General features: G+C 48.3%; 1 protein-coding gene across 7 annotated transcripts in view; it reads left to right on the top strand.

Moving 5' to 3' along the window:
- The window catches only part of SRCAP (Snf2 related CREBBP activator protein), a 41,518-nt gene that overhangs the window by 13,170 nt on the left and 3,375 nt on the right, over positions 1-24,973 (top strand). For 4 of the 7 annotated variants that reach the window (XM_024233827.3, XM_054534874.2, XM_054534871.2 and 1 more), the window contains exons 11-33: positions 51-224; positions 315-637; positions 742-919; positions 1,159-1,295; positions 1,685-1,854; positions 1,996-2,188; positions 4,561-4,697; positions 4,788-4,974; positions 8,653-8,822; positions 9,204-9,469; positions 9,680-9,967; positions 10,612-10,776; positions 11,054-11,239; positions 11,454-11,720; positions 12,075-13,573; positions 17,448-17,713; positions 17,852-18,054; positions 21,813-21,982; positions 22,134-22,330; positions 22,426-22,540; positions 23,023-23,142; positions 24,395-24,589; positions 24,743-24,826. In XM_024233827.3, the coding sequence (XP_024089595.1) occupies positions 51-224; positions 315-637; positions 742-919; positions 1,159-1,295; positions 1,685-1,854; positions 1,996-2,188; positions 4,561-4,697; positions 4,788-4,974; positions 8,653-8,822; positions 9,204-9,469; positions 9,680-9,967; positions 10,612-10,776; positions 11,054-11,239; positions 11,454-11,720; positions 12,075-13,573; positions 17,448-17,713; positions 17,852-18,054; positions 21,813-21,982; positions 22,134-22,330; positions 22,426-22,540; positions 23,023-23,142; positions 24,395-24,589; positions 24,743-24,826 (5,690 nt within the window). The remainder of the gene's footprint in view (positions 1-50; positions 225-314; positions 638-741; positions 920-1,158; positions 1,296-1,684; positions 1,855-1,995; positions 2,189-4,560; positions 4,698-4,787; positions 4,975-8,652; positions 8,823-9,203; positions 9,470-9,679; positions 9,968-10,611; positions 10,777-11,053; positions 11,240-11,453; positions 11,721-12,074; positions 13,574-17,447; positions 17,714-17,851; positions 18,055-21,812; positions 21,983-22,133; positions 22,331-22,425; positions 22,541-23,022; positions 23,143-24,394; positions 24,590-24,742; positions 24,827-24,973) is intronic. The other 3 variants (XM_054534872.2, XM_054534873.2, XM_054534876.2) reach the window with 3 other exon arrangements.

Below are 24,973 nucleotides of genomic sequence, written 5' to 3' on the forward strand. Positions count from 1 at the left end.
CCCTTCTCCCTCCCCTCAGAGCAACCAAAAGCTTTTTATTTCTCTTCCAGGTGAGCTTTCCATGGAGGAGCTATTGCAGCAGTATGCAGGAGCCTATGCACCAGGCTCTGGGAGCAGTGATGATGAGGATGAAGATGAGGTTGATGCTAATATCTCTGACTGTGAACCAGAGGGGGCCGTGGAAGCGGAAGAGGCTCCTCAGGAGGATAGTAGCAGTCACTCAGGTGAATATGTGGTCATGAAGCAGGAGCTGGGGAGGGTGGCCATTGGAGGAGCAGGTATGGTGAGCAGTAAGCCTTGGTCTTATGCTTTAGACTCTGTGGAGGACCAGAGTGAGGATGAGGAAGATGAACATTCAGAGGAGGAAGAAACAAGTGGAAGTTCAGCATCAGAGGAATCTGAGTCTGAAGAGTCTGAAGATGCCCAATCACAGAGCCAAGCAGATGAAGAGGAGGAAGATGATGATTTTGGGGTGGAGTACTTGCTTGCCAGGGATGAAGAGCAGAGTGAGGCAGATGCAGGCAGTGGGCCTCCCACTCCAGGGCCCACTACTCTAGGTCCAAAGAAAGAAATTACTGACATTGCTGCAGCAGCTGAAAGTCTCCAGCCCAAGGGTTACACGCTGGCCACGACCCAGGTATCCCCAGGTTCTGGCATCTCCTTTCTCATGTCTTGACTTTCTCATGTCCACACGACAAATGCCTCTTTTCCATTGCGTTACCTATTTTTCCTCTCTGCCAGGTAAAGACGCCCATCCCCCTGCTTTTGCGGGGCCAGCTCCGGGAGTACCAGCACATTGGGCTAGACTGGCTGGTTACCATGTATGAGAAGAAGCTTAATGGTATTCTTGCTGATGAGATGGGGCTTGGGAAGACCATCCAGACCATCTCTCTGCTTGCGCACTTGGCTTGTGAGAAAGGTAAGTAGGCAAGGCCCCTTCTTTTGTGCCCCCTAGTCTAGCTCCCTGGGAGCTTGTTCAGTGATGACTCCAGCTTCATTGACTTTTGCTTTATTGACTCCGGTCATTAACTGTATAGAGAGGACAGTGTAGGTGCTAGGATTCCTAGGAAGGGCCAAAGGGTGGTCAGGGTTATAACTGAGGAATCAGAACCACAGAATTTACATTTCCTTACCATCTCTCATTTTTTTGCCAAACAGGTAACTGGGGTCCCCATTTAATCATTGTTCCCACCAGCGTGATGTTGAACTGGGAGATGGAGTTGAAACGTTGGTGCCCCAGCTTTAAAATCCTCACTTACTATGGAGCCCAGAAAGAGAGGAAGCTCAAGCGGCAGGTTTGATGTTTCATGTGGTCACTTTCCTCCCATTGATGCCTCCTTTATTTTTAAGCCCTTTCCTCAGGTGAATTCCTTTTCCTCCTCTTTTTTTAAAAAAAATTTTAAATTTTTTGTAAAAATAAAGATGGGGTCTCACTATGTTACCCAACCTGACCTTGAACACCTGGGCTCAAGAGATCCTCCCACCTCAGCCTCCCAAAGTACTGAGACTATAGCTGTGAGCCAGCGCACCCAGGCCCCTCCTCTTTCTGTCGCTCCATTCTTTTGCTGGGACTTTCTCTTTTCTTCCAACCTGATTACTGTCCTTTGAGGAGTTTAGCATGTCTTCCCTTTGCTTTCTTTTCTTTTCATCCCACTATCTGCTACTTCTGTCTTTGATCTTTCAGGGCTGGACCAAGCCCAATGCCTTCCATGTGTGTATCACGTCTTACAAGCTGGTGCTGCAGGACCACCAGGCCTTCCGTCGCAAGAACTGGCGCTATCTCATTCTGGATGAGGCGCAGAACATCAAGAACTTCAAGTCACAGCGCTGGCAGTCACTCCTCAATTTCAACAGGTGGAGATGGAGATGGGGATTCATGGGAGGGTTGACTCGGCTAGAAGGGAGGGCTGCCTGGGTTGAGGAATGTATCAGAATACTCAGAAGGTTGGGAGCTTGCTGACCGTACTCTCTCTGATTCTTTCTGTCTCTTTGCAGCCAGAGGCGCCTGCTCCTGACAGGAACTCCCTTGCAGAACAGCCTCATGGAGCTGTGGTCCTTGATGCACTTTTTGATGCCCCATGTCTTCCAGTCTCATCGCGAGTTCAAGGAGTGGTTCTCTAATCCCCTAACTGGCATGATTGAGGGCAGCCAAGAGTATAATGAAGGTCTAGTCAAACGCCTCCACAAGGTAGGGCCTGCAACAGTTTGTCAGGGTATTGGGAATGGTAAGGAACCGTTCCTGAGCACCTGGGCAGTGCCCAGGAAACCGTTGGGGAGAGGGAAGTTAGCGCCAGGCTGAACTCCTTTGTCAAGCTGCAGTGTTCTAGGGACTAACCCATTGCCAAGTTGAGTGACCTCATCTTAGTCATCAATTCTGGTTTTTTTTTTTTTTTTTTTTTTTTTTTTTTTTTTTTTTTTGAGACTGAGTCTTGCTTTGTCGCCCAGGCTGGAGTGCAGTGTTGCGATATCCACTCAGTGCAAGCTCCGCCTTCCGGGTTCACACCATTCTCCTGCCTCAGCCTCCCAAGTAGCTGGGACTACAGGCGCCCGCCACAAAGCCTGGCTAATTTTTTTTTTTTTGAGACAGAGTTCACTCTGTTGCCCAGGCTGGAGTGCGGTGGCGTGGTCTTGGCTCACTGCAACCTTTGCCTCCCGGGTTCACGCCATTCTCCTGCCTCAGCCTCCCGAGTAGCTGGAACTAAAGGCGCCCACCACCACACCTGGCTAATTTTTTGTATTTTTAGTAGAGACGGGGTTTCACCTTAGCCAGGATGGTCTCCATCTCTTGACCTCATGGTCCGCCTGCCTCGGCCTCCCAAAGTGCTGGGATTATAGGCGTGAGCCACCGTGCCCGGCCTACGCCTGGCTAATCTTTTGTATTTTTAGTAGAGTTGGGGTTTCACCATGTTAGCCAGGATGGTCTCGATCTCCTGACCTCGTGATCTGCCTGCCTCGGCCTCCGAAAGTGCTGGAATTAAAGGTGTGAGCCACCGTGCCTGGCTTTTTTTTTTTTTTTTTTTTTTGGGACAGAATCTCTCTCTGTCACCCAGGCTGGAGTGCAGTGGCGTGATCTGGCTCATTGCAACCTCCACCTCCCAGGTTCAAGCGATTCTCCTGCCTCAGCCTCCTGAGTAGCTTGGGTTACAGGTCTGCACTACAATGCCTAGCTAATGTTTGTTATCTTTAGTAGAGGCGGGTTTCGCCATGTTGGCCAGGCTGGTCTCGAACTCCTGACCTCAAGTGATCCGCCCTGCCCGCCTTGGCCTCCCAAAGTGTTGGGATTACAGGTGTGAGCCACCGTTCCCAGCCTGTTTGTTTTTTGTTTTTTTTTAAATGGTGATGTTTTTGTCCTTATTGTTTTTGAGTAGAATGGTACTGCTGATTGGTCCCTGCTTGGATTTCTTCAACTTCATATTGTTGGTGTTTTCTCTCTCTGGTCTTCTTTGGCTCTTCCTTTTTCGCCCAGCTTTTAAATCACAATATCTTTCAGCATTCTGATCTTTACTTTTTTGTCTTCTCAGTCTACATATCTCACAGGCCTACTCATTCCTAAGGCTTTGACTATTTCTTATGTGATAAAGACTCTCCAGTCTGTACTAAAATTCCTTGACTTTCTAGATCACTTGACCTGTATTTAAATTTCTGATTTGCTATCATTAATTGAGAGTTCCTCTTGAACTCAACACTGTTCTAAGCTAGACATCTCTGGCCTTATAGCCTGTTATTTCTACTTCATCTTGGTCAATCACTATCATTTGGTAAACTAAGCTAGAAAACAGGAAGTTGGCCGCGCGCGGTGGCTCACGCCTGTAATCCCAGCACTTTGGGAGGCCGAGGCAGGCGGATCACGAGGTCAGGAGATCGAGACCATCCTGGCTAAAATGGTGAAACCCTGTCTCTACTAAAAATACAAAAAATTAGCCGGGCGTGGTGGCGGGCAACTGTAGTCCCAGCTACTCGGGAGGCTGAGGCAGGAGAATGGCGTGAACCCGGGAGGCAGAGCTTGCAGTGAGCTGATATTGCACCACTGCACTCCAGCCTGGGCGACAGAGCGCGACTCCGTCTCAAAAAAAAAAAACCCAGGAAGTCTTCCTTAACTATTACTTTTCCTTCATTTACCTCTGTTCCTTTAGTTCTTCCATGTCACTGTAGACATTGATGACTGTGTCCTATTAGATTTTATCTTCTGAGATCACAGATTTGCCTTTTGTTTTATCTCCTGTCAAGGCCACAGTTTTTGTTCTCCTCATCTTCTAGATTTATTTGCATCATCTTGTAAACTTAACAGTTACTCCTCAAAATCTAGTTTGAGTTTTCTATTCTGCGTAGTTGGTCTGCCCACAGTGCTTCCTTATATCACTTCCTGTGTCATGGTATCATTTTGTGTCTGTCTCCTTCAGCAGACAGCAGATCCCTTGAGGGCTTGCGCTTGACTCATCTTTGTGTGGTTGGTGTCTGATATGGTGTGCCGTATGGCTCCGTTAGTGTTTGCTGAGGGGCTTAGGCTGGGGCTCGGTGCCTGAGTTCCCCTGTTTAACCTCCTGCTTAATTTGCTTTTAGGTTTTGAGGCCTTTTTTACTGCGCCGAGTTAAGGTGGATGTTGAGAAGCAGATGCCCAAAAAGTACGAGCATGTTATCCGCTGCAGGCTCTCCAAGCGTCAACGCTGTCTCTATGATGACTTCATGGCACAGACCACGTAAGGGAGGAAGGAGGGTGGGCCCTGGGACTCGAGATTGGAGTGTAGGTGGCTGTTAGGACGTCTCATTTATTTTTCCTCTTTCCCCAGAACTAAGGAGACACTGGCCACAGGCCATTTCATGAGCGTCATCAACATTTTGATGCAGCTGAGAAAAGTTTGCAATCATCCAAATCTGTTCGACCCTCGACCGGTTACCTCCCCTTTCATCACCCCAGGCATCTGCTTCAGCACCGCCTCTCTGGTGCTAAGGGCCACGGATGTCCATCCCCTCCAGGTAAGTATGATTCCATTAATATGAAATATAAAGGTTATTGGCATTACCCCAACCGTGTACCTCTTTTCGTTAGACTGGGGTCTGACTTTTGCATCCTCATTACTCCCCTATCATTCCCTTAGTTTTATTGTACTCTAGCCATGTGACGTAATGATGGTTCAACTTAATATTTTTTTTTGACTTCACTGTGAATTTATCAGGATGTAACCCCCTCATAAATTAAGGAGCATCTGGACTTAGAATGATTCAGCTTACAATATTTTACTTTTTGATGGACTTATCAAGGGTATTAAAGGGTATTAAATTCTTGACTTGCTGAGGGTTTGTTGGAATGTAACCTCATTGTAAGTCCAGGAGCATCTGCATCACATTTTGTTTATCCACTTATCTGTCAGTGGGCACTTGGATTCTTTCCACCTTTTGTCTCTTGTGAATAAGGCTATGAACATAGGTGTACAAATATCTCTGCTTTTTATTTTGGGTATTTACTTAAAAGTGAAATTGCTGTAACATATGGTAATTCTATTTCTGCATATTGGGAAAACCTCCACACTGTTTTCCATAGTAGCTGCATGTTTTACATTTCCACCCTAGCAGGGCACAAGGGTTCTAATTTCTCCACATCCTTGCCATTATCTGTTGTTATTTCTTTTTTTTTTAATTACACCCATATTAATGAGTGTGAATTGGTATTTCATTGTGGTTTTGGTTTGCATTTCCTTAGTGATGAGTGCTGTCAAGGATCTTTTCATGTACTCATTGGCCACTTGTCTATATTTTTGAAGAAATGTCTATTGAAGATTTGTTAATTTTGGGTGTTTGTGTGGTGGTTGTTGAGCTGTAGGACTTCATTATATGCTTTGGAAATTAACCCATTATCAGATGTATGACTTGCAAATATTTTGTCACATTCCGTGAGTTGCCTTTTCACTATGTTGATAGTGTTTTTTGAGGCACAAACACTTGTTTTTGGTGGGTTTTTTTTTTCGAGACAAGGTCTATCTGTGTCACCCAGGCTAGAGTTCAGTGGTATGATCATAGCTTACTGCAGCCTTGAACTCCTGGGCTCAAGTAGTCCTCCCGCCTCAGCCTTCTGACTAGCTGGGACCATGGGTATGCACTACCAAGCCTGGCTTTTTTTTTTTTTTTGAGGTGGAGTCTCGCTCTGTCCTCAGGCTGGAGTGCAGTGGTGCCATCTTGGCTCACTGCAACCTCTGCCTCCCAGGTTCAAGCAGTTCTCCACAGCCCCCTGAGTAGCTGGGGATACAGGCACACCCCACCACACCTAGCTAATTTTTGTATTTTTAGTAGAGATGGGGTTTCACCATGTTTGCCAGGATGGTCTTCATCTCTTGACCTTGTGAGCTGCCCACCTTGGCCTCCCAAAGTTGCTGGGATTACAGATGTGAGCCACCGCACCTGGCCCTGCTAATTTTTTTTTTTTTTAGTTTTCTGGAAGAGATGGTGTCTCACCATTTGTTCAGGCTGGTTTCAAACTCCCGGACGAGTACCTGGAACTGTATGCGTGCACCACTATGCCTGATTTTTTAAATTTTTTATTTTAATTTTTTTGTAGAGATGGGATGTTGATATGTTGCCTAGACTGGTCTTGAACTCCTGGCCTCAAGTGATCCTTCCGCCTTGGCCTCCCAAAGCCCTGGGATTATAGGCGTGAGCTACCACACCCAGTTTTAATTTTTTTTTTTTTTTTTTTGAGCAGAGTTCTGCTCTTGTTGCCCAGGCTAGAGTGCAATGGCACAATCTCAGCTCAGTGCAACCTCCGCCTCCCGAGTTCGAGTGATTCTCCTGCCTCAGCCTCCTGAGTAGCTGGGATTACGGGCATGCGCCACCACGCCCAGCTAATTTTTGTATTTTTAGTAGAGATGGGGTTTCGCCATGTTGGCCAGGGTGGTCTCGAACTGTTGACCTCAGGTGATCTGTCCACCTCAGCCTCCCAAAGTGCTGGGATTACAGGTGTGAGCCACTGTGCCCGGCCTTTTTTTTTTTTTTTTTTTTTTTTTTAAGGTGGAGTCTTACTCTGTGGCTCAGGCTGGAGTGCAGTGGTGCGATGTCAGCTCACTGTAACCTCCACCTCCTGGATTCAAGTGATTCTCCTGCCTCACTCCCAAGCAACTGGGACTACAGGGGTGTGCCACCACTCCCAGCTAATTTTTGTATTTTTAGTAGAGATGAGGTTTTACCATGTTACGCAGCTGGTCTCGAACGCCTGACCTCAGATAATCTGCCCGCCTTGGCCTCCCAATGTGCTGGGATTACAGGCGTGAGCCACTGCACCTGGCCCCCAGTTTTAAATTTTGATGTAGTCCAATTTATCTATTTTTTTCTTTTGTTGGCTGTGCTTTTGGCATCATATCCAATAAATCATTGTAAAATTGGCATCTTTGACACTGCATTGTGTTGTTATTACTACTTTTTTTTTTTTGAGATGGAGTCTTACTCTGTCACCCAGGCTGGAGTACAATGGTGCAGTCTCAGCTCACTGCAACCTCTGCGTCTTGGGTTCAAGCGATTCTCGATTCTTGTGCCTCAGCTTCCTGAGCAGCTGGGACTACAGGTGTGCACAACCATGCTGGTTGTATTTTTAGTAGAGATGGGGTTTCACCATGTTGGCCAGGCTGGTCTCAAACTCCTGGCCTCAAGTGATCCGCCCACCTTGGCCTCCCAAGGTAGTAGGATTATGGGCATGAGCCATGGTGCCCCGCCTATTATTTTTTTTTTTACTTTTTTTTTTTGAGACGGAGTCTCGCTCTGTCACCCAGGCTGGAGTACAGTGGCACGATCTCGGCTCACTGCAAGCTCCACCCCTCCAGGTTTAAGCATTTCTCCGTCTCAGCTTCCTGAGTAGCTGGGATTACAGGCGCGTGCCACCATGCCTGGCTAATGTTTTGTATTTTTAGTAGAGATGGGGTTTCACCATCTTGGCCAGGCTGGTCTTGAACTCCTGACCTCGTGATCCACCCGCCTCGGCCTCCAAAAGTGCTGGGATTACGGGCATGAGCCACCACACCCGGCCTTTTTTTTTCTTTTGAGGCAGGGTCTTGTTCTGTGGCCCAGGCTGGGGTGCGTTGGCATGATCATAGCTGACTGCAGCCTCAGCTCCTTGGGCTCAAGCAGTCCTCCCGCCTGAGCCTCCTGAGTAGCTGGGACTACAGGTGCACGCTAACATGCCTGGCTAATTTTTGTATTTTCTGTAGAGACAGGGTCTTACTATGTTGCCTAGGGTGATCTCAAATTCCTGGGGTCACACAGTTCTCCAATCTTGGCCTCCCAGAGGGCTGGGATTACAGGTTTGAGCCACCGCGCCCAGCCTTTTATTTTGGAGTAAGGGTGTACATGTGCAGGTTTCTTAAATGGGGTATATTGCATGATGCTGAGGTTTGGCGTACGATTGATCCTGTTACTCAGGTTGTGAGCATGGTACTCAACTGGTAGTTTTTCAGCCCCTTCCCCGCCACAGTCGTTTCTGGCGTGTATTGTTCTCATCTTCATGTCCATGCATACCCAATGTTTAGCTCCCACTTGTGAGTGAGTACATGTGGTATTTGGTTTTCTGTTTCTGTGTTAATTCACTTAAGGATAATGGCCTCCATCTACGTCTGCGTTGCAAAGGATGTGATTTTGTTCTGCTTTATGACTGTGCTTTCTTTCTTGTGGCAGCGGATAGACATGGGTCGATTTAACCTTATTGGCCTGGAAGGTCGTGTCTCTCGATATGAGGCAGACACATTTCTGCCCCGGCACCGCCTCTCTCGCCGGGTACTGTTAGAGGTGGCTACTGCTCCTGACCCCCCACCCCGGCCCAAGCCAGTCAAGATGAAAGTCAACAGGTACAAGGACTAAGGAATGAGGGGATGGTTCCTAGAATAAGTGGCTGAAAGCTGCCCAGAGGGGCCTGGGGTGGGAAGAAAAGAGTTGGATGCAAGGCTGGAATATTTATATGGGATAGGTGCAAACGTGGAGGGATTTGGGGAGAGAATAACTAGAAGAGGGTACTGGGATGGGCTTCTGTGATAGTCACTTTTTCTCCCTTTCTCTCTGTTCGGTGCTTTCTGATTATCTTAAATTCGTATTTCTCGTTCTCCTTTGGGTCTCTTTCCTTTTCTTTGCTTTTATAATCTGTCTCTCTGTTTCATTTTCTTCATTTCTTTGATATTGCTACCCCTTATTCTCCTTCTCTCCCTACCCACTCCCTTAATTTTTTCTTACAGGATGCTGCAGCCGGTACCTAAGCAAGAAGGCCGGACAGTGGTGGTGGTGAACAACCCACGGACGCCCCTGGGCCCTGTCCCAGTTCGACCTCCTCCAGGTCCTGAGCTCTCAGTCCAGCCCACCCCTGGCCCAGTCCCCCAAGTGCTGCCAGCACCACTGATGGTTTCAGCCTCACCTGCCGGGCCCCCGCTTATTCCTGCATCTCGGCCTCCTGGCCCTGTCCTCTTGCCTCCACTGCAGCCCAACAGTGGTTCTCTCCCCCAGGGTAAGTTGAAAGAGAGCCAAGGATGATGCGTGGTGCTTCAGAAAGGTTGTTCAGACTGAGGAAGAAATAGTGAAATTAAGGGGTTTGAGGAGCTGGGCTGGGGACAGGGGCCTAGTATTTGATGGGTTGGAAGGGAGTATGGAGGCTTCTGGCACCAGGCTAAGGCTTTAGTCAGGGTATATCTGACAGGTGTTTGCTTTGTGTCTGCAGTGTTGCCATCCCCCCTGGGGGTCCTGAGTGGGACCTCACGGCCTCCCACGCCAACCTTGTCCCTAAAGCCAACACCACCTGCCCCAGTTCGCCTGAGCCCAGCCCCACCTCCAGGCTCCTCTAGCCTGTTGAAGCCCCTGACAGTGCCACCAGGCTACACCTTCCCTCCTGCTGCTGCCACCACCACTTCTACCACCACGGCAACTGCTACCACTACAGCAGTGCCAGCTCCGACTCCTGCACCACAGCGCCTCATTCTATCTCCCGATATGCAGGCTCGCCTGCCCTGTAAGTTCCCAGGGCTCTGTGGTGAGGGACTTGAGATGGGAGGAAAGCTCAGGACCATGAGAGCATCAAATTTTAGGCAGCTGGGTCAGGCATGATGGCTCATGCCTATAATCCCAGTGCTTTGGGAGGCCAAGGTGGGAGGATTGCTTGAGCCAGGAGTTTGGAGCTGCAGTGAGCCATGGTTACGCTACTGCAATCATGAGCAAGACCCTGTGTCAAAAAAAATTGAGGCAGCTAACATATGTTAGGCATTATGCCAGACATTGTCAGATCATAATTAAGAGCCCTTAAGAAATTGACATAGGGAGATGACACATAGATGAATAAATAGTGGTAAGCCTAGCAGTAGAAAAGTATTTGGGGTAAAAGGGCATTGTAGAGCAGATGGTGGTGATTAGCTCAGTCTGGTGGCAGGCCATGTTACAGGATATAAAGGAGATTGCTAAGCAAATGGGATTGGAAGGAGTAGCACATGAAAAGCTCAGGCTGTAGTTGGAGGCTGAGTTTGTTGAGACATGGTAAATTGTGGGAAAGGCTTTGTTGTTTGAACTGGACACTCGGGGGAGAGGTGTGCTTCATGGAGTCTGTGAAGTGGTGTTGAGCAGGATGAGCCTTGTGTACAATAAGGCCTTCTCTGTTTTTAGCAGGTGAAGTGGTCAGCATCGGGCAGTTAGCCTCACTGGCACAACGTCCAGTGGCTAATGCAGGGGGAAGCAAACCTCTCACCTTCCAAATCCAGGGCAACAAGCTGACTTTGACTGGTGCCCAGGTGCGCCAGCTTGCTGTGGGGCAGCCCCGCCCGCTGCAAAGTAGGTAAAACCCACCCCCTGTCCTGCCTTTTTCCTCCTCTTCCCTGTCTCTTTGTTTTTGTGACTTTTTTGAATGTCAGCCTTTATGTTTCTTTCCCAAGCTTTTGGTGGGTGGGGCCAACGGGCATGGTTGGAGGGATCTTGGATAAAGATAGGGAAGAGGTCATTCTAGAGAATTTTTTCCCTCTCTGTTCTTTTCCTTCTCTTCTTGCCTTGCCTCTGCCCTCCTCAGGCTGATAGCTGCTTCTCTCTCTCTTTCTCTCTTCCCTTAACCCAGGGAATGTGGTGCACCTCGTGTCAGCAGGGGGGCAGCACCACCTCATCAGCCAGCCTGCCCATGTGGCCCTCATCCAGGCCGTGGCCCCGACCCCTGGCCCTACCCCTGTCTCTGTGCTGCCTTCTTCGACCCCCAGCACCACCCCTGCCCCTACTGGCCTCAGCCTTCCGCTTGCTGCTAACCAGGGTGAGGCTCCTGGCCTTCCTACTTAGCCCTTGCTGGCCTTGGTCCTTCCAGGCATGCGCTGGGCTACTGTCTGTCCAGCCTTCCCTCAGTGTTGTTTTCCCTTGCGAATATCTATGATACCTGTCTGCCACCTTCTCCTGCCCCTGGACTTCTTCCATTCTTTGGGTCTTTTGTTTCTTTTCTACCTTCCTCTCAGTGTAGCTTCCTCTTGCAGTGCCACCAACCATGGTGAATAATACAGGCGTGGTGAAGATTGTAGTGAGACAAGCCCCTCGGGATGGACTGACTCCTGTTCCTCCATTGGCCCCAGCACCGCGGCCTCCGAGCTCTGGGCTTCCAGCTGTGTTGAATCCACGCCCCACGTTAACCCCTGGCCGGCTACCCACACCTACTCTGGGTACTGCTCGAGTCCCCATGCCCACACCCACTCTGGTGAGGCCTCTCCTCAAGCTGGTCCACAGTCCTTCACCTGAAGTCAGTGGTGAGTCCAGGTGGCTGAGGCCAGAAATCCTTGCCAGGAATGGAGATGAGATGGGGTCGCCTCAAGGTTTCTTAGTTTTAGTACAGATTTCTTCATACCAGCGTACTGCCTTGATTTGTAGTGGGCCCCAGAACTGGGCTGCCTGAGCCCTGACCTAATTTCGAGATACATTTGCTGGAATCTTGGAGGGGAAGGAAATCTAAAGTTGTCAGATTATTTGGATGTTTGACTTCATGTAGTGGGAGTGAATGCCTTCTGGAAAATGGGAAGCTTGGGGGTAAGGGAAAGGTGGGACAGGGAGTAGAAAGGGTCAGGAAAAGAATTCTGGGGCTAACTCATCCTCTCTCTCCACAGCTTCAACCCCCGGAGCTGCCCCCTTGACCATCTCTTCTCCTCTCCACGTGCCATCCTCACTCCCTGGGCCAGCCTCTTCTCCAATGCCAATTCCCAACTCCTCTCCCCTTGCTAGTCCTGTGTCCTCTACGGTCTCAGTTCCATTGTCACCTTCACTCCCCATCTCTGTCCCCACCACACTTCCTGCCCCAGCCTCGGCTCCACTCACCATCCCCATCTCAGCCCCCTTGCCTGTTTCCGCTTCGGGCCCAGCTCTGTTGACCAGTGTGACTCCACCATTGGCACCTGTTGTCCCAGCGGCTCCTGGACCTCCCTCCTTGGCACCATCTGGTGCTTCCCCGTCAGCATCAGCCTTGACTCTAGGTTTGGCCACAGCTCCATCCCTGTCTTCATCTCAGACACCTGGTCACCCTCTGTTGTTGGCTCCCACCTCTTCACATGTTCCAGGGTTGAACTCAACTGTGGCCCCAGCATGCTCACCTGTCCTGGTGCCAGCTTCAGCTCTGGCCAATCCTTTTCCGTCAGCACCAAATCCAGCTCCATCCCAGGCTTCCCTTCTGGCTCCAGCATCTTCTGCATCTCAGGCTCTAGCCACCCCTCTGACTCCTATGGCGGCTCCACAGACAGCAATTCTGGCTCCTGCTCCAGCTCCTCCTCTGGCTTCTCTTCCGGTCCTGGCACCATCGCCAGGTCCTGCTCCTGTCCTGGCTTCATCACAGACTCCGGTTCCAGTTATGGCTCCATCGTCTACTCCAGGAACCTCTTTAGCCTCAGCTTCACCGGTACCAGCTCCAACCCCTGTGTTGGCTCCATCATCAACTCAAACTATGCTACCAGCCCCGGTTCCGTCACCTCTCCCGAGCCCGGCTTCTACGCAGACACTGGCCCTAGCCCCAGCTTTAGCACCCACTCTTGGAGGCTCATCTCCATCTCAGACACTGTCTTTGGGAACGGGGAACTCCCAGGGACCCTTTCCAACTCAGACATTGTCATTAACTCCAGCATCATCCCTCGTACCAACTCCATCCCAGACACTGTCTTTGGCACCAGGACCACCACTGGGTCCAACTCAGACGCTGTCTCTGGCTCCAGCACCCGCTCTGGCTCCAGCTTCTCCGATGGGCCCAGCCCCAGCTCACACGCTGACTTTGGCTCCAGCATCGTCATCTGCTTCACTCCTGGCCCCAGCTTCAGTGCAGACACTGACCTTGAGCCCTGCCCCAGTTCCTACCCTGGGCCCGGCTGCAGCTCAGACCTTGGCGCTGGCCCCAGCCTCCACACAGTCCCCAGCTTCCCAGGCATCTTCCCTTGTGGTTTCGGCATCTGGTGCCACTCCCTTGCCTGTCACCATGGTATCCCGGCTGCCTGTTTCCAAGGATGAGCCTGACACACTGACATTGCGCTCTGGTCCCCCCAGCCCTCCCTCCACTGCTACCTCGTTTGGTGGCCCCCGGCCTCGACGCCAGCCCCCCCCACCACCTCGTTCCCCTTTTTATCTGGTAAGTTTTACTTCCTCAAGAGGGAACAGGAAGTTGAGTTTCTTTGGAGTGTTGGTAGGGTGGATGGAACAGTGATGTCACATTTAACCTGGTGAATTACAAAGCTTAATGTTATGGACCAAGTACTTGAGTGACATTTGGACAAGTCCCTTCTCTTCCCTGGGCGTGTACCTCATGATCCGCCGGCCTCGGCCTCCTGAAGTGTTAGGATTACAGGCGTGAGCCACCGCGCCCGGCCTCTTTTCCCGTTTTTTAACCCGCACGGTAATAAATGGGCAGTAAAAGGAACTCTTCTCTGTCCCTTTTATGATTTCTGGTAGCTGTTTCTTTCCTGTACTATGTATATAGGCCCATGTCTGTGTAGTACTTGAGTTAAACTCACAGTTCAGCTTAAGTAACCCAAAACTAAGGAGAAGGAAGGTCCAGTGGGTCCCTCCAGGCCCTCTGGCTTTTCCCCACTGTAATCAGAGCTGCTGCTTAGTCTTTGCTTCATGCCAACTCCCCCACGTTCCACCAGTGCCATTGACTCCACGTTTGGTTTTTACCTGACCAGCCGCTAGGTTGGTCCTGGCTGGTTGGAAGTAGAGAGTAGAGGGATTGCTCTGCAAGTAGATAATAGCCTCTTGCCACTTGGTTTTTTTTGTAACAGTTTGTGCTATAAATAATATACCATTCAATTTACCCATTTAAACTGTACAATAGTTTTGTTTTTTTTAAATACAGATGGAGGTCTCCCACTGTTGACCAGGCTGGTCTCGAATTCCTGGCCTCAAGTGATCCTCCCATCTTGGCCTCCCAAAATGCTGGGATCATAGGTGTGAGCCACCATGCCTGGCCCTAAACTGTACAATAGGTTTTTAATATATTTATAGGGTTGTACAATCATCAACACAATAAACTTAGAACCTTTTCATGGCCCCAAAAAGAAATGCTGCACCTGTTAGCCAGCGTTCCCCAATCCCTCCATCCCTCCTAGTCTTGAATGACTACCATCCTACTTTTTTATCTCTCTAGTTTTGCCTATGGAGTCGTAATGTATAATGTGTGGTCCATTGTGACTGGCATCTTCCACTTAGATTAATGTTCTTTGAAGTTTATTGTGTTATAGCATATATCAGTACTTCATTTGTTTTTATGTTGAATAATAATGTATGAATACCACATTTTATCCTTCCTTGAGTTGATGGAAACGTGTGTTACTTCTGCTTTATGGCTGTTATGAACAATGCTGCTGTGAACATTTCGTGTACAAGTTTTTGTATGGACAGGTGTTTTCAGTTTCTGTTAGATACATACTGAGGAGAAGAATTGCTGGGTTATATTGTAACTAGGTTTTAATTGTTTAAGGAACTGCCAGACTTCCAAAGTGGCTGCAGCATTTGACATTACCACCAGCAGTCTGTGAGGATTCCAGTTTCTCCACATTTGAGCCAATACTTTTTTTTTTTTGAGAAGGAGTCTTGCTCTGTTACCCAGGCTGGAGTGCATTGGCACGATCTTGGCTCACTGCAACCTCTGCCTCCTGGGTTTAAGTGACCCCACCTCAACCTCCCTCGTAGCTGGGATTACAGACATGTGGCACCATGCTTACCTAATTTTTTTGTATTCTTATTATTTTATTTTTGAGACAGTCTTGCTCTGTTGCCCAGGCTGGAGTAAAGTGGCACCATCTCGGCTCACTGCAACCTCCACCTCCCAGGCTCAAACGATTTTCCTGTGTCATCCTCCCGAGTAGCTGGGACTACAGGCATGGCATCACCACCCTCGGCTAATTTTTGTATTTTTAGTAGAGATGGGGTTTCACCATGTTGGCCAGGCTGGTCTCGAACTGCTGACCTCAGGTGATACGCCTGCCTTGGCCTCCCAAAGTGCTGGGATTATAGACATGAGCCACTGCACCCGGCCAGATTTTTTTGTATTTTTAGTAGAGTTGGGGTTTACCATGTTTGCCACACTGGTTTCGAATTCCTCACCTCAAGTGATCTGCCCGCCTCAGCCTCCCAAAGTGCTGGGATTACAGGTGTGAGCCACCATGCCCGGCACATCATCACTTACTTTGATTATAGCCATCCTGCTGAGTGTGAAGAAGTAGTTCATTGTGATTTTGATTTGGATTTCCCTGTTGGCTAATGTTGAGCTTTATTTCATGTGGTTGAAATACCATGTTGGCCATTTGTGTATCTTTGAAGAACTATCTGTTCAGATCCTCTGCCCTTTTAAAATGGGTTGTCTTTTTATTATTGAGTTGTAAGAGTTCTTTATATATTCTGGTTACAGATCCTTTTTCAGACGTATGGTTTACAAATAGTCTTTTTTTTTTCTTGAGACAGTGTCTCACTTTGTCACTCAGGCTAGAGTGCAGTGGCACAGTCTCCACTCATTGCAGCCTCCTGGGCTTAAGTGAACCTCCCATCTCAGCCCTCTGAGTAGCTGGGACTGTAGGCTTGTGCCACCATGCCAGGCTACTTGTTTGTTTGTTTCTTTTTTTGAGACGGAGACTCACTCTGTCACCAGGCTGGAGTGCAGTGGTGCGATCTCGGCTCACTGCAACTTCCGCCTCCCAGGTTCAAGCGATTCTCCTGCTCAGCCTCCCGAGTAGCTGGGACTACAGGCTTGCATCACCACGCCCAGCTAACTTTTTTGTAATTTTAGTAGAGATAGAGTTTCATCATGTTGGCCAGGATGGTCTTGATCTCTTGAGCTCATAATCTGCCCAACTCAGCCTCCCAAAGTGCTGGGATTACAGGTGTGAGCCACCGTGCCTGGCCCTTGTTTGTATTTTTTGTAGAGATGGGGTTTTGCCATGTTGCCCAAACTGGTCTTGAATAGGAGGCTCAAACCATCCACCTAGGCCTCCCAAAGTGCTGAGATTATAGACTTGAGCCACTGCTCCTGGCCAGATTTTCTCTTTTTGCTACTATTGGGAGCTAGTCTCAAAAAGAACTAGCTCTTTGAGTTTATTGGTTTTTCCGTCTGCTAGGACACCTTTTTTCCCTCACTTAGAGCACTTCAAGCCAAGAGGTGAAACTTGGTAGCAGTCAGGAAGGAGATTTGGAACTCTCCTCTATTCACAACTATCTCCTGGGGTCTAGTCTCCCTCATTTGTTCATTTTGTTAACAGATAAATGTATTGAGAGCTTAATTGTGCTAGTTACTGAGTGATTATAGTGAGCAAGGCACAGTTCGTGTTGTATGGGGCCTACCGCGTAGTGGGTAGATACTAGTCAAATAATCATACAGATGTGTAACTACAAGCATAATAAGTGATACAAAGAAGTTTTTCAGACTGTGAAACTGGAAGCACAAAGATGGGAAAGGATTGGGTCAAAGTCATCCAGGTCTCCTCACTGCCGGGTTGCCCATTTTCTGTCTCAGAGTGATGAGACTCGGATGTCTGGTTAGCTGTTCCCATTCCACCCCATTCCAGCCTGGCCCTTGGCAAAAACCTGGTCTGGATTTGATTGGCCATTCCAGCCTGGCCCTTGGCAAAAACCTGGTCTGGATTTGATTGGCCTCTCTGTATCCTGGTCAGTGATTTGAAGAAGGCTGTAGTCCTGGAGTTGAGTGTTACATAGGAAAATACCCACAAATCGTCCATTCTATAAACTTGTTGGAATTGTAGATCTTCATTTTGAATATTCAGTCATTCTGCTTTGATAGCATACAAGGAAATATCAGTTTTCTCTAGGAGAGAAGTTATTTAACGTTGTAGAAAGAATAGTTCTCGTTGATAATTTGGAAAACTACAAAAAGCATAGTGTATTTTTGGATCCCATGGTTTCTATATATTTATTTCTATCTGGGAAGAACAGTCAGGTTTTGATGTGGACTCTGAGGGCACTGATTACTTCCTCTGTTTTTCTCTCACCCCCAGGACTCCCTGGAGGAAAAGCGGAAGCGGCAGCGGTCTGAACGCCTGGAACGGATTTTCCAACTTAGTGAGGCTCATGGGGCCCTGGCACCCGTGTATGGGACTGAAGTCCTGGATTTCTGTACCCTGCCCCAACCTGTTGCCAGCCCCATCGGCCCTCGTTCTCCTGGCCCCAGCCACCCCACCTTTTGGACTTATACCGAGGCTGCCCACCGGGCTGTACTGTTTCCCCAGCAGCGACTAGACCAGCTGTCAGAAATCATTGAGAGGTTGGCAGGGCTAAGTGCTAATGGGGAGTGGGTCTTGGGGCCTCAGAGTGGATGTAGTGCTTAGGGCTGGTGAAGGTGTTAACTTCTGGGGCATTTCAGAGTCCCATCTTTTACACTGCCTGCTTCTTCCTTTCACAGGTTCATCTTTGTCATGCCTCCTGTGGAGGCACCTCCCCCTTCCCTGCATGCCTGCCACCCACCTCCTTGGCTGGCCCCACGTCAGGCAGCCTTCCAGGAGCAATTGGCCTCTGAGCTCTGGCCCCGGGCTCGTCCTTTGCACCGTATTGTGTGTAACATGCGCACCCAGTTCCCTGACTTGAGACTTATCCAGTATGATTGCGGTGAGTTTGTTGGCCAGTGTAGGACCCTTGGTTTCTCTTCTTTTCTTAGTATTAAGACTGTTGTATCAGAGGGATGCTGCACTTAAGGTCTCTTGCGATTTCTGTAAAGCTTTAGATGGTTTTTTAGGTTATGCTTATGGGCAAGATAGAGAAATGTAAGCCTTGTTAGATTCTTGACATTCATAAATATGTCTTTCTTTCTTCTTTTTTCTTTTTTTTAAATTTTGAGACAAAGTCTCGCTCAGTCACCCAGGCTGGAGTGCAGTGGTGCAGTCTCAGCTCACTGCAGCCTCCCAGGTTCAAGCGATTGTCCCACCTCAGCCTCCAGAATAGCTGTCATTACAGACATACGCCACCATGCCAGGCTAATTTTTGTATTTTTAGTAGAGATGGGATTTCGCCATATTGGCCAGGTTGGTCTCGAACTCCTGACCTCAAGCGATCCTCCCGCCTCAGCCTCCAAAGTGCTGGGATCACAAGCATGAGCCACCATGCCCGGCCATGAATTTGGTTTTCATGAAAGTTGAAAATGTGCTGCTAACTCATTCATTCAGTGATCATTTTATGAACATCTGTTACATTTTGCTAATAATTTGGGATACAATAGCAAGTAAGACAGTGCAGCATAGAGTTTTTATTTAGCTGTATGGGAAAAGATGTCTGGTGGTACAAGACTGCACAGTGAGTAGACAGTAAATTTTGGTCTTGGAAAAGACAAGGACCTTTTTGTGTTGGCTAGAATTATTTGGCGGTAACAGAAAACCAACTAACAGTTGCTTAAACCACAAGAGCATTTATTGTTTACTTAATGAGCCAATCTGAGAATAGTGGTGTGTAGCTGTTTCAGTAGCTTAACGATATTTTCAGGGACCAGGACCATTTTTTCCTTCTTTCTTTCTTTTTTTTTTTTTTTTTCAGATAGAGTCTCACTCTGTCGCCCAGGCTGGAGTGCAGTGGCCCGATCTCGGCTCACTGCAACCTCCGCCTCCTGGGTTCAAGCGATTCTCCTGCTTCAGCCTCCTGAGTAGCTGGGATTACAGGCGCGCACCACCACACCCGGCTAATTTTTGTATTTTTAGTAGAGACGGGGTTTCACCATGTTGATCAGGCTGGTCTGGATCTGCTGACCTCGTGATCTGCCCACCTTGGCCTCCCAAAGTGCTGGGATTACAAGCGTGAACCACTGCGCCTGGCCTTTTTTTTTTTTTTTTTGAAATGGAGTTTCGCTCTGTTTCAAGGTGTTCTCCTGCCTCAGCCTCCCAAGTAGCTGGAATTACAGGCGCCCACCACCACGCCTGGGTGATTTTTTTTGTATTTTTGGTAGAGACAGGGTTTCACCATGTTGGCCAGGCTGGTCTCGAACTCCTGACCTCGTGATCCCCTCGCCTCGGCCTTCCAAAGTGCTGGGATTATAAGTGTGAGCCACTGCACCCAGCCTTAAGGGACCAGGACCTTATCTTTCTGCCCTGCTGTACCATCTTTAGCTTTTATCTTTTTATTCTCATGCTTTTGTTTCTTCATGATGTTAGGATGGCTGCCATAACTCCAGGGTATACACCAATCCTCTAAACAAGAAACAAGGGGTTGAGACAAAACACTCTGAGAAAGTTTTCTGGGAACAAAAGACCTCCAAGCTGACTTTGCTTCATAACTCATTGGCTCAAACTGAGCTATATGCCCATACTTAGAGCAATCACTGACAAAGGGGAATAGCAAAAAAGACCTCTGGCTTATTTAGATCAACTTGATTTATTTTCTGGGGTTGGGTTGGGGCCTCCTTCACCTGGGAGCAAGGAACCTCTGCCAGCTGTCCAGGGTTAATCAGGTTCTGTTACCCAAGAATGGCTGTTGGGTAAGTGACTAGTTTCTTCCACAGCCCTGCACAGACATTTGTATAGTAACATGTTTCGGATTTCTTAAATTTCCTAGAATATAAGAAAATCAAAATTTTTATTAATATGTGTTCAATAAATGTTTTAGTAAAAAAAGTGTTTTTGTTACATTTGAAACTATTCAGAGTAGATGAACTGAAAGTCTTAGTTAAAAGTGTTCAAGGCCGTGTGGTGACTCATACTTGTAATCCCAGCACTTGGGTAGGCTGAGGTGGGCAGATCACTTGAGGCAAGTAAAGACCAGCCCAGGCAACATGGCGAAACCCTGTCTCCTCACAAATTGAAAAAATTAGTGGATATAGTGGTGCACACCTATAGTCCCAGCTACTCAGGTGGCTGGATTGCAGGAGCCTAGGAGGCTGAGGCTGCAGTCAGCTGTGATCATGCCACTGCACCCTAGCCTGGGTGACAGGGTGAGACCTTGTCTCAAAAATAAAATAAGGCTGGGCCTGGTGGCTCATGTCTGTAATCCCAGCACTTTGAGAGGCAGAGGTGAGTGGATCACTTGAGTTCATGAGTTGGAGACCAGCCTGGGCAACATGGCGAAACCCTGTCTCTACAAAAAATACAAAAATTGGCCAGGCATGGTGACATGCGCCTGTAGTCCAAGCTACTTGGGAGGCTGAGGTGGGAGGATGGCTTGAGCCTGGGAGGCAGAGGTTGCAGTGAGCTGAGATCGCACCACTGCACTCCAGCCTGGGTGATAGAGCCAGACCTTGTCTCAAAAAATGAAATAATAAAATAAAGTGTTCAGGCTGGGCACGGTGGCTCATGCCTGTAATCCCAGCACTTTGGGAGGCTGAGGTGGGTGGATCACCTGAGGTCTGGAGTTCGAGACCAGCCTGACCAACATGGAGAAACCCTGTCGCTACTAAAAATACAAAATTATCCGGACGTGGTGGCACATGCCTGTAATCCCAGCCACTCGGGAGGCTGAGGCAGGAAAATTGCTTGAATCCAGGAGGCAGAGGTTGCCGTGAGCTGAGATTGCACCATTGCACTCCAGCCTGGGCAACAAGAGCAAAACTCTGTCTCAAAAAAAAAAAAAAAAAAAAGAAAAAGGAAAAAAATAAAAGTTCAAACTGAGTTACCAGAAATGAAGTTATTTCTGTGTTTGATGGAAGGTTGAACTAGATAACCTTCTAAGAGCCTTTACTGTTCTGATCTGTGACCTTAAATCCGTATCTGTAAGCTGTGACCATGGATTTGTTGATATCTATCCTGTGAATCTGTTTTGGATTTCAGGTGGTATGACTGTTGTAATACTTAAGGATCTCTTGCTCATAAAGCATTGGGGATTCTGTTTTTCCCTCGATGTTATGTATTCCCCTACTCTTTTAGACTCAAAGAAGTTAGATTCTAGGCCGGAGCAGACCGAAGAGGTGAAGCCCTCAAAGGAAGAACTTGTATGGAGTTAAATATAGATAGATATTTTTCGTGACAGGGTCTCGCTTTGTCACCCAGGCTGAGGTGCATTGGTGGGATCTCAGCTCACTGCAACCTCTGCCTCCTGGGTTCAAGCCCGAGTTCTCATGCCTCAGCCTCCTGAGTAGCTGGGATTACAGTCACCTGCCACCATGCCCAGCTAATTTTTGTGTTTTTAGTAGAGACAGGGTCTCATCACGTTGGCCAGGCTGGTCTCGAGCTCCTGACTTAAAGTGATCCACCTGCCTCAGCTTCTCAGAGTGCAGGGACTACAGGTGTGAGCCACCATGCCCTGCCGTAGTTAAACATTTTTGATCCGCTAGGCTAGCTGAAACTTTGGCTTAAAGCATTGATTACCTTTCAACTCCAGCCTTGCATTGCTAAGCATTCTACCCGTTGCAGCTTGTAGCTAGCTCCCTATATCCCTTCATATCTTTTTAGGAAAGTTGCAGACGTTGGCAGTGCTGTTGCGGCAGCTCAAAGCAGAGGGCCACCGAGTGCTCATCTTCACCCAGATGACCCGAATGCTGGATGTATTGGAGCAGTTTCTCACCTACCATGGCCATCTCTACCTGCGCCTGGATGGATCTACTAGAGTTGAACAGAGACAGGTAACCCAGGTTTCTGCAGCTCTTAGAGGCTCACCTCCACTTCTCTCTCCTTTTCCCAGGATTTGGGCTTCCAGACGGGGTGCCACTAAGCCTTAGACCTGTTTTGGGGGATAAGTCTCCCAGTATCATCTTTTTTTCCCTTTCCTTCTAGGCCTTGATGGAACGGTTCAATGCAGACAAACGCATATTCTGCTTCATCCTTTCAACTCGGAGTGGGGGTGTGGGCGTGAACCTGACAGGAGCAGACACTGTTGTTTTTTATGACAGCGACTGGAATCCCACCATGGATGCTCAGGCCCAGGACCGCTGTCACCGAATTGGCCAGACCCGGGATGTCCACATATATAGGTATTGCCTAGTCTTCCCTCACCTTACTTCCTGTTTACTGATGGGGTTTCCTAGATATATTTGGCTGCTTACACATGGCCTTCATCACCCCCTAGGCTTATCAGTGAACGGACAGTGGAGGAGAACATCCTAAAAAAGGCAAATCAGAAGAGAATGTTGGGAGACATGGCCATTGAGGGAGGCAATTTCACCACAGCCTATTTTAAACAGGTACTAAGTAAGATCTTTTAGCCTATGCAGGAGAAAACTGCTGTGCCTTTAGGAGTTACTCCTGTTTATTAAAGAAGACTGCTTTGGACTTTGGGAGGCTGAGGCAGGCGGATCACTTGAGGCCAGGAGTTCGAGACCAGGCTGGCCAACATGATGAAACCCCGTCTCTACTAAAAATACAAAAATTAGCCGGGCATGGTGGTGGGCTCCTGTAATCCCAGCTGCTCGGAAGGCTGAGGCAGGAGAACCACTTGAACCTAAGAGGCGGAGGCTGCAGTGAGTTGAGATGGCGCCATTGCACTTTAGCCTGGGTGACAAGAGCAAAACTGTCTCAAGCAAAAAAAAGGACTGCTTTGGCCTTCACAGACCTGCGTCTTCAACTGGTGGTACCCCTGACAGTTCCAAGAACCAACAGCCTTACAGCTTAGACCTAAGGCTAACATTCTGTTGACTCTGACACTTCCCTCTGTTCTATCCGATAGCAGACCATCCGAGAGCTGTTTGATATGCCCCTGGAGGAACCTTCTAGCTCATCTGTGCCCTCTGCCCCTGAAGAGGAGGAAGAGACTGTGGCCAGCAAGCAGACTCATATTCTGGAGCAGGTGAAAAAAGAGTGGGCAGTTCGTAAAGTTGAGCTAATTCTTACAGAATATCTTGTCTTTTGTTAGTCTGTTGAGCTTGTTCAGGGGAAAGAGATGTTTCTTCTGCTTCCCAGATTACAGTCAGCCTTTGGTAGTTGTAAGTACATTGCTTGTTGGTTCACATGATTAAGTAGGAAAAAAAACCAGGATTTTGGAGTCTTTAGTTTTAGGTTTGAATTCCAGTAATGCTTCTTAATTGTGTTAAGACAAATTACAATCATCCCTCTTCTGAACCTCACTTTCTATTAAAAGTAATGTGGGCAGGGCATGGTGGGTGGCTCATGCCTGTAATCCCAGCATTTTGGGAGGCTGAGGCTCCCAGCTGGAGAGTTCTGGAAACACACAAATGCTCAGACCCAACACCCCAAAATTATGATAGATTTTGAGACAGGGTCAAGGAATAAATCTTTAAGAACTTTTCCAAATGTGATTTTATTATATGTATTTGAAAGAGTGTTTCACATTAAGTACAAAGCATTTCTTATATCCACCTCACCATTTAATCCTCAAAATTATTTCCTTTTCATTAGCATTTCCACTTAAGAGAAGTGTTTAAGTTGGTGCAAAAATAATTGCAGTTTTTGACATTACTTTTTTTTTGGAGACGGAGTCACGGAGTCTTGCTCTTTTGCCCAGGCTGTAGTGCAGTGGCGCGATCTCGGCTCACTACAGCCTCCACCTCCCGGGTTCAAGTGATTCTCCTGCCTCAGCCTCCTGTGTAGCTGGGATTACAGGCGTGTGCCACCACGCTCAGCTAATTTTTGTATTTTTAGCAGAGATGGGGTTTCACCATGTTGGTCAGGCTGGTCTCGAACTCCTGACCTCATTCATGATCTGCCCGCCTTGGCCTCCCAAAGTGCTGCGATTATAGGATTGAGCCACTGCGCCCAGGTGAATTGTGCATTTTTATTCACATCTTTCTGTGGTGGCGTTTTTTTTTTTTGAGAGCTGAGGCTGACTTTAAAGGAAGGGAAGTAGAGCGAGCAATCTCAAATATACTCATTTTTCCCTAGTGAGAGTCCTGGTAAAATCCATTCCATCCGTTGTGGACCACTGAGTTGTTGTGGTAACTCTGGAGGCCTAGGAGGTTGTTGAGTTCTGTCGTAAACCTAGTTTGGTGTATGCTTGGTCTCAAGTTCTTGCCTGAATCAAATCACAGGATGTAAAGTACTTAAAGTCTCATGTTTTCTTTTCCTTTTATACACCCTGGTAGGCGTTGTGTCGGGCAGAAGATGAAGAGGATATCCGTGCGGCCACCCAGGCCAAGGCTGAACAGGTGGCTGAGCTTGCAGAATTTAATGAGAATGATGGGTTTCCTGCTGGTGAGGGAGAGGAGGCTAGCCGGCCTGGGGCTGAGGATGAGGAGATGTCCCGGGCTGAGCAGGAAATTGCTGCCCTTGTAGAACAGGTCAGTGTTGGACCCACTAGTTCTTGACTTTACTGCTTCCCCTGGGCTTGTGACCCTTCTTATGTCTTCCCTGGTGGGAATAAATAAGGGTGGTGGGGCCCTGGGTACCGGGTACCAGGTTCCTAAGTTTATCACCACCGCTCCTCCTTGCAGCTGACCCCCATTGAGCGCTATGCCATGAAATTCCTGGAGGCCTCACTGGAGGAGGTGAGCCGAGAGGAGCTCAAACAGGCAGAAGTGAGTATTTCCAGGGGTGGGGCTGGCAGTTGGAAGCTGCTAATTTCTTTTTCTTTTCTCTCTTTTTTTTTTTTTGGAGACGGTCTCGCTCTGTCGCCCAGGCTGGAGTGCAGTGGCACAATCTCGGGTCACTGCAATCTCCGCCTC

This window comes from Pongo abelii, chromosome 18 (genome assembly GCF_028885655.2).
Source record: "Pongo abelii isolate AG06213 chromosome 18, NHGRI_mPonAbe1-v2.0_pri, whole genome shotgun sequence".
NCBI lineage: Eukaryota > Metazoa > Chordata > Mammalia > Primates > Hominidae > Pongo > Pongo abelii.